Source organism: Equus asinus, chromosome 12 (assembly GCF_041296235.1).
Source record: "Equus asinus isolate D_3611 breed Donkey chromosome 12, EquAss-T2T_v2, whole genome shotgun sequence".
Lineage (NCBI taxonomy): Eukaryota > Metazoa > Chordata > Mammalia > Perissodactyla > Equidae > Equus > Equus asinus.
The window spans coordinates 48,589,717-48,606,266 of NC_091801.1; the positions used below are offsets into that span (position 1 = coordinate 48,589,717).

A 16,550-nucleotide genomic window follows, 5' to 3' on the forward strand; every position below is an offset into this window, starting at 1 on the left:
TGAAGGCAGGTACCAGCATTTCCATCTTACATATGAGGACATTAAATATCCAAGACATTGTGGCTTGCCCAAGGTGTCACAGCTGATTTGTGGCAGCACTGGGACTCAAATCCTGTCTCTTTGCCTGCTGTGTTCTAAGACATCATTTCAATTCAAAGTTAATGAGCAGTCTTTTAGGCAAAGCTCTAGGATTCTGTGTCTCAGCGTTCCTGTTTTTGGCCAAAGTTGATGGGATATGTGGTTACTTGTTGGGGATAGATATTGCATCTTTGTTTTGGTGAGGAGCATGCGGGAGGGAGGAGGATGGGTTAAAAGTCAGCTCGATTAGTGTGGCTCAGAAATGAGAGACAAAGTGCATTTACCCTCTTACTGTGAAGGGTAGCTAGAATAACTCCTTTTGGCAGCATCAGTCTCTCAGTAGGTTAACTAGAATTTATTGAGTACCAATTGTATGCCAGAGTCCAGAGTGCTTAAGGGTAAAAAGATCAGGCAAGTCCCCTTCAAGTAACAGAATAGAGAATGAGACAGAACTTTTACATAAATATACACAATCACTAGGATAATTGCAAAATTGCTTAGAAGAAATAGCCATTTAAAGGTTGTTTTGATAGTGTTTGGCATATAGTTTTTGTTCTAAATGAGTGACTGTTAGTTGAATAAAATTATCAAATGAATGAATAAAACATGGTTGGTGAAATTTCCTGAAATTAAGTGAGTTCAATGGAGAGTTAGGCATAGAATGTGTCTGTGCATCTATGTTGGGGATGGTGATGGAGAGGTGGGGTTCAGTAGAAAGAGGATGATTTTTCCAGGGATTTGGGCAGCTTGGCCCAAGACTCAGAGGTGGTGTAGTGTAGAACAATGTAGGAAGGCATCAGAAAGGCAGTTTGGTAGAGATGAACCTGGGGTTTTGGATAAGTGAGATATGGAAGAGAGCAATGAAACATCAGTCACTAGCTAGTTGCCGCATTTTCTTCTTTTCCACGTCTTTGAGAGAAGCTCACAGGCACACACCTTGTTCAAGGCTGAGACTGTGAGTACTGTTGTTTGCAGCGGGGAGTCTAATTCAGGCACCCCTCCAGCCAATTAGCCTGGCTCTTCTGATGCAGTTTTTACTCTACTTCCCTGTCCTAGTGTCCTACAAAAACCTCAGCACAGGGTGAGAGAGAGGAGAATATGTCCTTGTATGTCGGAAAGTTTTAGAGAAAACAGCACCATCATTTTCTAAAAAGATGGTACTTTGTACAGCTAATAAGGCACAAAATATTAGGTTTGTGAATGTTAGCCAAGCAGTACCCTGGAGCTTAGGTTTAAAACAAAAGAGCAAAGAAATTTCAACTTTATTATAAAGCATGAACTGTCACCACCTTATCCTTTTGTGTCCTGTTTAACAGATATATGTTGCCTTTTATTTTGTGAAGACAAAAAAAAAGTCTTTGAAATCTTCCCTAATCTCACTTATATACTTCAAATTTCTCCACCAGATTAGCTTAATGGAAATAGTAACAAAAGAAAAAGGTACATTTTTAAAAACATGACATAGGAATTTTAATGGCAGTTATACATCAAAGTGGATATTGAAGATATTTATATTTTATCTTGATGTCAAATCACTTTGTTTATACTACTAAAGGGAATGTTTATGAGATATACAATACATGGTCCTCTCATTGCATCGTTTTTCATGTTGATAACATTTTAAAAGGGCGTGAAACAGAGTAACAAATGTCTATTAGACTTAGGCAGGAAGTGGTTAGTCTATGATGACTTGCTCTATTTTATAACCTCCCATATTTTGTCAAACCAGGCTTTGACTGTAGGCTGCTTCTTTTTGATTATATTGTTTAGTTATGCCAAAATATACAGCTATTGAGAGTGAAATATTAAGTTCCTTTTGCACCATAGTTCCACCTAGACTATCTATTGGTGTTTGACTTGGGTTTGCAAATAATCGTATTCTAGTAATGGACTCCATATATTGAAGAAAGCAGTATAGTGTAGTGTAGTGGTTAAGAGAAGGAGTAGTGAATTGGTTAAGAAATATGGGCTCTGTTATAGCCAAAGTTAGATGGCCTGAGTTCAGATCCTAATTCTGCCACTTAGTGTTGTGTGATCTTGGGCAAGTCAGTTTCTTTATCTGTGGGGATAAAAGTACTACCATATAGGGTTATTGTAAGCATCAAATGAGTTAATACATATAGGATATTTAGAAAAAATCTGGTCCTTAATAAGCACTCAATAAATATAAACTATTATTGAAGGGCTTCGTTTTACTTAATTGTGGCAGATCCACCATTTATGATTCTCTGAACTATTTTTTTTTGTAACATCTTTATTGAGATATAATTCAATACCATAATTCACAGACCATAAAATTCACCCTTTTTTCTTGTTTCATGATGTATCTGCAGGAAACTCTCTTCATCATTGTCTTTACATATGTGGACAGCTTTAAGCATAAGCTTTGCCTTCAGGGGAGGAGGGAATAATCTCAGCAGTGAAGAAGCTTCCCCTGTTGGCTAAGAAAAGGATAATGCTTTGCTAATTTTAATATGCTTTGTAAGAAGTTTTGTCCCCTGGTTTTATGTTATGGGTATTTTACATTTCAAAATTTACTATTTGGGTTCAATGGATACTATGGTTATATTGTATATAATTGGTACTGTTGCTGGGAGGATTCAATGGAAATTAAGAAGTGTGAAAATTTTCCTGAATTATTAAAAAATAAGTAGCCAGTTAAAAATAGAAATGCCATATGACCCAGCCATCCCACTACTGGGTATCTATCAAAAGAACTTGAAATCAGCAATTCCAAAAGTCCCATGCACCCCTATGTTCCTTGCAGCATTATTTACAATAGCCAAGACGTGGAAGCAACCTAAGTGCCCATCAACTGATGATTGGATAAAGAAGATATGGCATATATATATATATATATATATATATATATATATATATACGATGGAATACTACTCAGCCATAAAAAAGGATAAAATCGTCCCATTCGCAGCAATGTGGATGGACCTTGAGGGTATTATGTTAAGTGAAATAAGCCAGATAGAGAAAGACAATCTCTGTATGACTCCACTCATATGTGGAAGTTAAACATGTGGACAAAGAGAACAGATTGGTGGTTACCAGGGGAAAGGTGGGGGTGGGGGGAGGGCACAAAGGGTGAAGTGGTGCACCTACAACATGACTAACAATAATGTACAACTGAAATTTCACAAGGTTGTAAACTATCATAATCTTAATAAAAAGTAAAAGAAAAACTAGCCAGTTTATAAAATAAGCTGATTTTTTTTTCATTAAATTTCTTGCCTCTAAGTTAGGGATTATCCTACAGAAAGACTTACCTTTCCATGGGCATGTAAACTGTCCCCTGAGCATTTGAAACATTTAAACTTGAGACATTTGCCTTATACATTTGGTGGACTTGATAATCAATATTTCAAATGCCAATTGTCTTTTTGATGGGTCAGAAGAAAATGGGGATACTGTCTTTAAGTACTTAATTTGTGTGGTGGGCAGAATAATGCCTCCTCAAATACGTCCACATGCTAATCCCTGGGACCATTGAACACGGTACAGTACCTGGCAAAGGGGACTTAAGACTGCAGATGGAATTAAGGTTGCTAATCAGCCAACCTCAACAGAGAGAAATTATCCTGGATTCTCCATGTGGGCCCAATGTAATCACAAGAGTCCTTAAATGTGAAAGAAGGAAGCAGAAAAGGAGACAGAATCAGAGAGTGATGTGATATGAGAAAGGCTGGACCTGCTGTTTCTGGCTTTGAAGATAGAGGAAGGGGACCAGAACACAAGAGAGTGGGCAGCCTCTGGAAACTGGACAAGGCAAGGAAACGGATTCTCCCCCAGAGCGTCCAGAAGGAAATGTGGCCCTGCCAAGACCTTGATTTTAGCCCACTGTGATCCATTTTGGACTGCTGACCTCCAGAACTGTAAACAACACATTTGTATTATTTAAGCTACAAAGTTTGTGGGTAACTAGTTTACACAGAAAACTAATACAATTTATAAATGTTCAAACTATCATACTGAGTAGTCCAGTTTTTCACACTAGATACTGTTTTAGCCATTTGAATGTGAAGAAAAGAATTGGTTTTCCATATCTTTCGAGGCTCATGACTCTATATTCTGTCCCAGGACCACAGCTGGCAATCCTTTTGATATTTGTTTCTCCATGTGTCTAAATCCAGTCAGTTCAGAGCCTTTTTTCCAGCATCTAATGCTGGGGAAGTTTTTGTGTGTGTGTTGTGTTTTTGGAGGAAGATTGGCCCTGAGCAAACATCTGCTGCCAATCTTCCTCTTTTTGCTTGAAGAAGGTTGTCACTGGCTCATCTGTGCCATGGCTTGATGAGCAGCGTATAGGTCTGCACCCGGGATGCAAACCGGCGAACCCCAGACTGCTGAAGCAGAGTGTACGAACTTAATTAACCTCTGCACCTCCGGGTCAGCCCCCAATGTGGTTTTTGACATTGGCAAATCTGTATTAGCCTCACAAAGACACTGAATGTTAAGTTCTTTTTGATTTATTTACCAAGCGTCACTTAGTTCATGATATTTATATTCTCCAGGGATGTTTCTTGGTCTCTTTTGGGAACATGGAGGACGTCATATCATGTATTGGTGAAGGAGAACCTCTCTTTGTTCTTTTTCTGGGCAAAGCTCCTTCCCCTACTGCCATTACTAATGCGTGCTCAGTCTCCTCATGGTTACTGACCCTGGCACCACTGTTTGGCTCAGGGGTGGGCAATAATCCAGCTCTTCCCTGGTACTTCTGAACCTGGGCTCGAGAGCAAGTGTTTCAGTCTCTCAGGTGGTGGCAGTGAAATACCAGGGATAGGAGCAGAGAGGAGCTCACCTGAGAGACTAAAACTGAAGAGAGGAACAGGGAAAAGTGAGTGGGCAAGAGAGAGAAACCTCACAGAGTTTGAGCTTGTGGTGCCACTTATACTTGAGGTACAGCTGAATCACAGACCTTCCCAAGGTTTATCTATATGAGCAAATCAAGGTTTTGTTTTGTTTTTTGCCTAACCTATTTTGAGTTGGTTGGGTTTAGTCTGCAAGGAAAAGAATCCTGATCAGTATACTTGGCAGAGGAGTGACAGGTGTCTGTAAAACTCAAATTTGATTGATCTTGCTCTCACCACAGATTAGGGGTTTCTCTATCTGCTAAGAATGCCACCAAATAATTGAGAAGTCACTGTTATGCATTCCCTGGAAATTTTACAAAATCCTTTCACAAGCTAATCTTATCCTGGCGTCTTGTGTTCGGTAATCCTCAAAGACTGTTGTAAATAACCGTATTTACTCAAAATTATCCATTAAAAAAATAAGGTTATAAGGATAAAATACTGGGAAATGCTGAATGCTATTTCTTGGAGAGCCAGAATATAGCTCCAAGAAGTCCTGCATTAAATAAAACTGATTGGATAGTTTACAAAAATAATTAATGGATTTTAAATGTATGAAAAAATGTTCAACTTCACTTATAAGTAAAACAAATTTAAACAATTCTATTTTAACCAATTAGATTGGCAAATACAAAAAATTAAGTTACTACAGTGTTTTGGGAAGGATATGAGGAAACAGGAATTTGCATGCATTGTTGAAAGCAATGTAAATTGCTATATCGTCTTTGGAGGACAACTGATAATATTTATGATAAAAATGCACACACACTTTGACCCGCCCATTCCACTTACAGAATGTATTTATATAGATATGCTTCTGCATGTGCGTGAGGATATTCATTTAAGGTTTTTTGTTCCTAGTAAAAGACTTGAAATAACAATCATATCGCACTAGTTTTATAAATTATGATCCATTCACATGGTGAAATAGTATGTGGCCATCATAAAAAATGAGATAGATCTAAATCGAGGTTTCTCAAAAGTCACACCATTTGGGCTAGATAATTCTCTGTTGTGGGAGGTTGTCCTGTGCCCTGTAGGATGTTTAGCAGTATCCCTGAACTCTACCCGCTATTTGCACTACCCTCCCAAGTTGTGACAATCAAAAATGTGTCTAGACATCACCCCCAGTTGAGAACTACTCATCTAAATGAACTGACATTTCCCCCAAGACACATTAAGTGAACAGAGGCAGAAGTGTGTTTAGTGTGCTACAACTTGTGTAAGCTATTTACCTATATCTGTCTTTATCTTGATTAAATAAGAAGCTTATAAGTGTGTACAATGGCTCTGGAAGGTACACAAGAAACTGATAACAATTCTTGATTCTGTGAAGAACTGGAGGACAGAAGGTGAATTGAGAAGAAATCATAGTTTTCATTTTATGCTCTTTGCTACTGTTAGAATTTTTATCATATATATACATTACTTGTTTTTAAAGCCTAGAAACTGGTTTAGCTTTGTTTAACTCAACAGCTTCTAAATTATGTAATTCCATAATTTTTTTCCCCTGAATAACATCCAGAATGTACTTCGGGAAACATTTCCTTGGTTCACTTTCATTATATCATTTTTGAGGATCCAACAGTTTCCTTGTTTCAGTCTAGGAAGGTACTAGTCTAGGAAGGCTTTGACTGAGGAGTACAGAAAAGCCCATTTTACAAACTCGACTTGAGCAGAACCACTGTAATTGTACTCCGTTATGCAAAGGCTAAAAGTTTATTAGTCTTGCCTGCCTTCCAAAAAATTCTGCTGATGCAAACAAAGTTGTTCTTTTCATACGGCACTCACTTTTAGCTGGCCTAAAATTTTTTCCTTCCTTCGTTTCCTATAAACTTGGCTTCCCGTTGTTTTATGTTGATATTCCAGCATTTGTCTGTATCTTTGCTAAACTCTTCGCTATTTAAGATTGGTGATGGTGTTTTCTTATTAGAATAACCATTTTCTGAGGCTATAGTAAGTGTCTAGTACTGTAAAAGCCACTTTGCAAACACTGTCTCTGTTACTTACAACAATCTTGCAAAGGTGATATTATTGTTCCCATTTTACTGATGAGGAAGCCAAGGTTCCAAAAGTCACTTGCCCAAGGTTACTCGGCTTTGAAAGAATGGGATCAAGGGTTCAAACCTGCATCTGTTACCTTCCCCAAAGCCTGTGCTCTTTCTGCTAAATTCTGATTCCTTACTCTCTTCTGCTGTCTCAGGGCTTCCGTTTCCTCAATAATTGTTTTTCTGCTGCTTTAAATGCATCACAAGATTTTTTCAATTCCTGAGTCAGAGGTTGATAAAAACGCTGCTGATGTATCCCATAGCAAAGCCGTGTTGTCAAGATGCAAGTCTTATCCCTTAGCATCTGCTATATTTTGAAACAAATTTGCAAGAAAACCCTGCATGGTCTGAACCTATTATTATTTTATCCTCAGCTAAAGAGATATAATTGCCCAAACTGAGAAGTTAAAATGCAGTTTAGACTTGACAATGTTGCATGTCCAAAGGAATAAAATGTGTAATTCCTCATATTTGAACTTTAAATATTCCAGCTGTCCAAGATACATTTGAGTGTCTGCAGTTATTTGCAAACTGAATTGTCTTTGTTCCCCAGGAGAGGGAGGATTTGTTCGTCTCTGCATTAACTAATCTCAATCAAATATTCATTGTCTACCCAAATTTGTGTAACTTTTCAAACGGCTGAGTTACAAATGCCTTTTGTTTAGTGATGGAGGACATCAAGTGAGCCTAACGTTAAGTTTCCTCATCCAGTTACATTTAAGAAGATACACAGTCTATTAGGCTTTTGTTTAAGGCCAGGGACATAAAACGAGAATTTTTCAGCAATTAGTTTGGCAGAATTTCTTGTTTTTGAGATCCCTGAAGCAATCAGTTAAAAAATCAGTAATGGTTAATAAGATCATTTTCACTGTGTTTCTTGTGACTCTACTGTATCAGGCCGTTCCTTTAGCAATTTTCAGCTATTTTAGTCCTCTTTCAAGATTGCACACATTAGTGTTTCCTGAAGTATCTTCTTAAGGAAGCTAGTCCCAAGAGGTGTTCTGCAATAAAAGAGTTTCATGACCAAATAAATTTGGGAAATGCTGCATTCTATAGCTCCTTTTTGGATAGTTGCAATGTGCATAAGCGAAATAAAGGTTCTGAGAGGTCTTGTAGTAAAGAAACGTATTTAATTTGTTTGTTAATCTAATTTTTCTGAAATTTGTTTAACCAAAGACCTCTCTCTCTCTCTTTTTAAATAACACCTATTAAATCTCACAGCAAATTTTCCTCTGGAAAACACTGACTTAGGCTATTGCAAAGTCATGGGGACAGTTTCCTCCCTTAGCCCTTCCTGCAGTAGGACCATCGGGAAGTTTGGGGGATGCAAACTCACCAGAACTCCAGGCTTCTAGTGAGACCCGTGGCACAGTGCCTGACGTGTGAATGTTCACTGAATGAATGACTCCTTCTTTTGAAAAATAAGCTTTATTGCTTAGATTAATTTTAAATTTATAGCAAAGTTGTGAAGCTAATACGTAGAGTACTGCACACAGTTTCCCCTGCATTAGCAACTTATATTAGTGAGGTGGATTTGTCACAATTAACCCATCAATATTAATACATTATTATTAACCAAGTGCATACCTTATTCAGATTTCTTTAGTTTTTACCTAATATCCTTTTTCTGTTCCAGGATCCCATCGAGGATATCATGTTACATTTAGCCGTTGTATCTCCTTAGGCTCCTTTTGGCTGTGACAGTTTCTCAAGCTAGCTTTGTTTTTCATGACCTTGATGAGTATTGATTAGAATGATTCTTTATCATTTTCCCCCTTTCCCTTTTGCTATCTAATTTGTGTCAATGAACCATTGGGGTACCCTTTACAGTTTTGCATTGTAGGGGAAGAAAACTTTCCCTTTCTTCCCTTCTAGGTTATTCAGCTGGTCTAAAAATTAAATCGAAATAAGATAGATTAACAGGAGAAAAAAATGTAATTTCATACACACAGGAGACCCAAAGACATGAGGCTCAAATAAGTGACCAAAGTAGGTAGATTTTATACCTTTTAGACAAAGAAACAATAAATTTATGAAGAATTGACAAGGCAAAGAAGTTTGGGCTTGGGGTAGTAAATTAGCGAGGAAGTAATGAGGTTTGTTTATATAGCCTTCTAGGCCTTGAGTTCCCTATCTCTGGTGATAAGGATGCCTTCTACCCTCCTAGTATAGGAAGGATGATTCACACGAGAGATTTATTTCCTGCTTTCAGGGGGACAAAGAAAGATCAGGGTGTGCTTCTTGCATCAGCTGTTTCTCAAATAACTTGAATTTTAAATGATCAATTTGCCAAAAGGACATATTTTGGGGTGGCATATTCTACTCCCCTTCAGCATAAACTTGTGAAGTAACTCCTCCAAATTGGGGAATGTAGGACACCTGAATAGGGACAGCCAGGAGTACAGACGAATGCTAAATGATCCAGAGTGTAGGCAGCATTGCAAGTGTTTTACTATTCTTTTTTGCTTGTACTACTTTGCTTTTCTTCTTTATCTTCTTTAGCAAGTGCCTTGGAGGTGAGTAAATGAGATTTTTCTGCTTTTTGCATCCCTCTGTGAGTCCTGTTTAGATGAAATCTCTCTTCTGTATCAAGTGCACACTCAGAAAAAACAAAGCCCAATGGGACTTGACTTTGGCAAACATTGTGCTCCTGTGGTCTCCATCTCTGGTCTTTGTCTTAAAATGGAAAAATACTTTGTTAGGATTATTCTGGTATTTTAACAATTCTTCTGCCTATGCTCAGAAATCTTGCTATGATGTCCAGAGGCACCAAGGATTAAACCAGATCTTCTCTGGGATTACCATCACTGGGGCTTTTCTTTCTATCAATAAAGCAAGATTTATGCTTATCAAATAAATACACTAGCTTTTTAATTTTTGTTTTTAAAATAATGTCCTTGTCTTTCTCCTCCTAGAGCTTTCCTTGTTGATTATTATAGACTTTCAACTTTAAGATTTTAATGCTAAAATTTCTGCTGCTTTCTTTTTAAGGGACTCGGTGGCGTCTTTTAGATAGTTCTGACTCCTCAGCTCATTTGCTAGGACAGCCAAATTTTGCCAGGACTTTTGAATTCATCTCTGTCAACTGGTCAGTTCCTCAGCTGGGTAAATACCAAATTGTTTCAACAACAGTTGCTTGATTAACGATCTTCTCTAACCGGTGTTAATGCCTCTTGTTGCAGTCTTGTCAAAACTGTTAAGCTTTCTTGAAGAAGAGGTGATATGATTGCATCAATTGCAGAGAAAGCAGGGGAATTTACGAATTTCTGGTAAACTTTTCCCTTTCCTGGTTTTTTATGGATTTGCCTGTTTTGGACAAATTTATTTATGACTTTGCTTATCCTTCTGGCTGCCTCCCTCCTTCTCTTCTTTTGCTCTTTCTTTCTCTTACTCATCTGCTTCTACCTCTCCTGTCTCCTCTGTGCTGAGCTAAGGTGGGACTAAGTCAAAGAAAATCAAAGTGTGAGGAATGATATGCACTCTAAAGTTCTCAGGGAGTATTTGCCATTTGTTAATTCAAAAGAATTTCTGACCTGAGGCTATATTTGGGGATGGGGTGAGGAGAGGGGGGGGAAGGCATTCAGCTGGGTATTCATAAGTGAGGAATCTTCCGCTGTTATTTGTTTATACCAGGGATTGGCAAACTTTTTCGTAAAGGGCCAGATAGGAAATATTTTAGGCTTTACGGGCCTTGCAGTCTTTGTTGCAACTACTCAGCTCTGCCGTTGTAACAGGAAAGCAGCTGTAGAGAATATGTAAACAGATGAGGATGGCTGTATTCCAATAAAACTTTATTTATAGACACTGAGCTTGAATTTTATGTGATTTTCATTTGTCACAAAACAGTGCTCTTTACAAAAATTTTTTCAACTATTTAAAAAATGTAAAACCCATTGTTATTTCGTGGGCCATAAGAAAACAGAGGGAGTGATAAATTTGGCCTGTAGGTTCTAGTTTGTCAACCCCTGGCTTATGCCAAGATTCCAAGATCCTCTGTATATCAACCAACCAACCAAGCACCAAATAAACCTCATAGCAGGGTACAGGAGACAGCGGAAGGTGTCCTGTGATCCTGGTAGATAAGGGGGAAGGTGTTCCAGGCAGAAGGATCGAACTATGCCTGACGCCTTCTGCCTGCTAAAGCTAGAAGATAGGGTCAGCTGGGGCCACTGATGCAGTGACATCAGCACCTCACAGGCATTTTCATATTAAAGACAGCTCCCCTTTATAAAGCACTCACCATGTATCAGCCACTTTACTTGAAATTTCTGATGTACTCTTCACTGTCCTATGCAGTGGGTGTGATTGTCTCTCTATAGCAGATACAGAGCTGTTGAACATCTTGCCAGAGTCACATAGTAGTAAGCAACAGAACCAGTATTTGAACCCTGGCCTGGCTGACTCACAGTCTCCTTCCTTCCCCAACTCCATGCTGCCTCTTCCAAGAAAGATTGCAGACAATGAAGGCAATTATTGTCCACATAACCTCATCCTGCTGGAGCTGCCCAAAAGCAAGCCTTACCATGCTAAGCTTTTAAAAATTGACCAGTACCTATAAGGATCAGCAAACCCTCTGAACTGCTGACTTCCTCCATCTGCCAATTTATGCAGGAGGCAAAGAGGTATAAAGGGAGAGAAACCTGCGCTTGACTCCTGGCTCAGTTGTTTACTGCCTGTGTGATTCACCTAATTCCCTGAGACCCAGTTCCCTTCCCTGAAAAATGGGGAATAAGAGTAACTGCCTAGCAGGCTTGTAAGAATTTAATGAAATGATAGATTTAAGCCACTGGCATAGTGCTTGTCACAAAGTAGGTACTCAACCGATGCTGATATACTTCAAGCAAGCATTGTTTGCTCATTCATTCTACAAGCATCTATTGAGTGGCTGCCATGTGCTGGGCACCATGTAAGCACTGGGATAAATAGATGAGACAAACATCTCCTGCCTCCAAGGAGCTGACAGTCCAGTAGACTAACAGGCATATAAGCCTGACAAAGTGCCACAGGAATATGTGGGGCCAGAGTGAGAGCAAAAAAGGAGGAGTGGATATTTCTAAGTGAATAGGTGAAGGGGCATAGACTAGGCTTCAGAAAGGAGGTAGCAGAGTTTATACCCAAGAACTCAAGCTGATCCTATGCAATTCCTGTGGTTTATCACTCACCAACATAAATCTTGGCTCATGGAAAAGATTTTAAAAAACCGCTTTTCCTAAAAGCATTTAAAAAAAAAATCTATGCAAATTTTGGAAAGCAAAACAGGAAGCCAAATTACAGGCAAGGGAAAACACTCCTTCCTTCTCAAGTCTCTCATGTTTGGAAGTTTCCTGCCAGGATGTTGACCAGAGAGGAACAGGCTGACCCAGAGTCATTTGTTCCTCATGAGTTTCTCTAAAAAGAAGCTGATTTTTCACATTCTCTGTGGCCTTGGGAAACACCTCCTACAAAATAGAAATATCCAAAAGAGATTTGGGGAGAAACAATTCCTTCTGGGTCTAACCTGTCCATAGGTGACACTGGCATATTGTCTTCGAGTCTGCATAGAATTTTTATACAAAGCACACTATAGTGTGAAGGGGCTTGGGCAGGCTACCTGAGTTTGAGGCCTGGCTCTACCATTTGATAATTATGTGACCTTGTGGCTATTGGGAGAGATAAAAGAGATGATACGTGTAAAGTGGTGACCATGGCACCTGGCCCAAGAAATATGAACACTTTATTATTCATTTTTGTCTCCCTTAGAATTCATCAATTACAGGCTATGAAGCTGAGCACAGTGTTCCACCTTCCCTATGTGGCTTTGCATCCCGATCACTCTGTCCTTCTCCTGGTTCAACATGCCATGTCCTCCCCAACTCAGTCTTTTCACAGATGTTCATTTGCCATGACCAGCTCTCACCTCCTGCTTTGTCTGTCTGACTTCTACTCATCCTTTGCATCGCACCCAAAACTGCTTGCTCAAGGAAGCCTCCCCTGACTTCCAAGCCTAGTTTAGGTGCCCTGGTCAAAGTTCCCCCAAGTCCAGGTGCTTTTCCATTGTGACATTGTCACACTTGTAGTTACTTGTTCATGTCCAATTTCAAACTAGAATGTAACCTATGAGAGAGCAGAGACCATGTGGGTCTCATTCACTGCTAGCTCCCAGCATCTAGCTTGGTACCTGGAGGATAATGGCACTGTACAGATATCCGTTGACTGAAATGTAGGCAGGCAGATATTATTTCTCTCACAGATAAAGAAACCAAGAACCCAGAGAGTATAAGAGACAGACTCATGATCACACAGCCAGGGGTCTCAGGAGCCAGTACTTGAATCTTGACCTTCTTACTTGAAACACAGTGGTGCGTCCAGGAAAAGTCCCCAAAATCTTGGTTTAGAGTGCCTGGACTCTCATTCATTTAATCTACAAATGTACAGAAATATCAAAGACCAGCTACAATGCCACAGGAGTTTTGGGAACTGGGCCTTTCTTCAGGTGAAAACTCTCTTTTCAGTCCCAGGCAAGGTCTTTCCTCAGCCCTTCCATTCTAATTGATAAAACAAGTCCCAGGGATTTCTCTCGCTTGTTCTCCTTCCCATGGTCCCAGGGACCCCTCACTTTGATCCCCTCTCTTGGCCTAGACTGACTTTCAGAGTAGCATAGAGACTCTGCATCCCTCCCCTCAATTTCACTCTCTACTGTTTCTGAGACCAGCGTACAATCTCCTTTTTAAGAGTTTTTACCACTCAGTGGAAATAGAGTCACACACACACACACAAAGACAAACACAAGAGAGGTAACAAAACTTCAAGAAATCCCAAAAGTCTCCAGTAGTAATTGTCCCCGACTTTCCCCCTTTCCTGTCGGTTCTCATTTGCGGGGACTGTCCTGGATGCCTCACTCCCACCCACATGCTTATGCAGTTGATGAGGGAAGTCCAAGAAGAGGGATCGGGCGTGGACTACCCAAGGCTAAGTTCACAGAAGGCGGCTTTGTAATGTAACTCGAAACCAGAAAGAAGAGAGACATTTTTAAAGTATAACAAAGTCCAAAGATTAGATTAACATGAGAGAGGACATATGGACCTAGTGGGTGCTAATGGCAGAAGATTAACCAGAAAGATGATACTTTTAGAGACAGTGACCAGTGGAGAAGGGACCACATGTGCAGACGGCCTAGCTAGAGAAATAGTAACATTGACTCCTTGGTGGACTTCCCCTTCCCCAGAGAAGAGCTACAGACACTTCCTCTAGTTCAAAGATACGGAGTCAAGCCTGAGAGGGGTGGGGGAGGGGAGGAATCAATACGACTTCTCACAGATTTCTATTTTCATAGCTTTCTTCCCATCCTCTCTTCCTAGATTTCCTTGGGATAGCTGGTATCCCCTACTCCATCACTCTTTTATTCCTGATGGTGGACCTTCTTTTATTTATCAGATTTTCATGCAAGATACCTGGGTAATCTTGTTAGGGAAAAAATAGGAGATGACCAATTGGTTCAAGTGCCCTAGACACAAGTTTCATTTTGTTTCAAAGCAACAAGAGAGTCCTTTCTCTCCCAAATCTCTCCTGCAGCATACGGCAAAAGTCAAATGAGGCCATTTGTGATACAAAATTGTTGGGGTAAGGAAACAGGAGTGAGGGAGAGACTTTCCTTCCGCTGACGGACATTCATCTGAATGTGTTTTGCCTGCTTGAATAGTAGGGTCACATGGTGTAGCCCACAACCCTGAAAAACACAACAATTCCTAGGAAATGTTCTATCCATGTGGACCAATGATTGGACGAGGGGTAAGTACTTCAAAGGAGAAGGGGAAGCTATAAGCCCCTCCTATCTAGAGCAGGAACCATGTCTTAGTCTTCTTTACATCCCCACAGACTAGCACAGGACTTGGCATGAGACAGTCTGTCAATAAAGGTCTGTTGAACCGAACAAAACTTTGGAAATAAGGAGAGCTGACAGCACCGTGATATGATACAGGTTGAATGACTGCTGGGAACGGTCTTTAAGAACTGTCTAAATAGAAGAGAAGGAAGAATAGATTAGGGAGCTGACTGGAGGTGTGTGTTCCCAAAACGGGAAAGTGAGTTTTGGGAAATTTATATGAGCAGGAAACTAGGGGAGGATCACCACTTCGAATACTCAAGGCCTTATGGAGTGTAGTCTGGCCTGAATGTTTGGGCATGACCCACAGACCCATGTAGTAGAACTTTATTCCTCAGTGACGAAATAGATGAGGCAAAGGACTGTCAGTTGGGCTGGGCAGAAGAATGGAATTAAGAAGTAAATCTGGTATCAGCTATAAAATTTGAACTGTAAAAAGCTCTATCAAAGTAGTTTAAGTAATGAGACTATGTACTTATGGGGATGCTCACTCACTGAGTATGTTTTAATCAGACAAGACACCATCAAAGAAAGGTACCAGGGAGAGTAGAGGGAGAAAGATGTGTTAGAAAACAGTGTGGTTTTTGGAAAATGAATTATTCTACTTGGCAGTACCCATGGGAAGTCTACTGGCTACAGACCCTTTTGTTGGGGGTACTGTCCTGGGTGGCATTCCCAACCTCATGTTTCCTGGGGATACTTGGCAATCTTGAAATCAGAAAATGAACAGATCTTAATCTATTTTAATTCCAATTTGGAAAGTAGTAAGATGTATTCACACAAAAACCAAACAAGAACAGATCTTGATTGCCTATAAAAACATTATTTGTCTTGGAGTGTTGACCTCATAGCATCATACTTGTTGGACTCATAGCAGTTCTTGATTTAAACATATCCATGTAGATATCTAAAAGCCCTGCCTACATTACAATCAAGCCTTTAAAAAGGATTTGGCACCTGGAGCTATTTGGTCCTGGACCATTTTTTCATTAATGGAGGCTAAAGAAAGACTGTATTATTTCTTCTCTTTGGTTAGTGCACATCTGGGAACTCTTGGAAGAGTTGGGAATGATCCCTGAAGAATGATGCTTGGGCAACTGAGCAAAAGGAAGCTGAGAGCATCAGAATGAGTGGCAGGTTCTGGAAGTGGAAAAGAAAAAAACAACGTTTGGGAAAAGAAAATGTGGAAAATGTCAAGGAAGAGGTACTTGACTTCATTCATTCATCACTTCAACAAGTATTTTAAATAATTCAGTAAGTGTGGCACTGAGCTAAGAACTATTAGAGGTGGGGTGGAGAGATGATGGGGAAGGAAATAGAAAATAAGTTTAAAACATAGTCCCTGATCAAGGGGCTACAATTTAATAAAAGATGACAATTAAATAAGACAAGACAGTATCTTATTATCTTCACCACAGCAAAGGGCTCTGCTTCAGGAGAAGTAGAACAGATGAGAGAGACTGAGCAGTAAAATCTAAAGCAAACCAATCAGCAATGAATCATATTGGTTTCTTTCTATGCCAAGAAGCCTTGACCATTCAATTCCACAAATAGCTATTAAGCATCCATCCTAAGCAAGAATTATGCAAAGGGCGGCAGAGATGACATAGATGAATAAACATAGTTTCTGTTTTCACAAAACTTGCTGGATGGGGATAAAATAAGGACAGAATAATTAAAGAGCACCACACAGTACAATTGTCA

General features: G+C 39.6%; 1 protein-coding gene across 1 annotated transcript in view; it reads left to right on the forward strand.

The window, feature by feature from the left end:
• Positions 1–16,550, forward strand: part of LOC139039806 (basic proline-rich protein-like) — a 71,079-nt gene that overhangs the window by 48,760 nt on the left and 5,769 nt on the right. The window contains exon 3 of the mRNA XM_070480901.1: positions 15,883–16,050. Coding sequence (XP_070337002.1) covers positions 15,883–15,925 — 43 coding nt within the window. The 3' untranslated portion in view covers positions 15,926–16,050. The remainder of the gene's footprint in view (positions 1–15,882; positions 16,051–16,550) is intronic.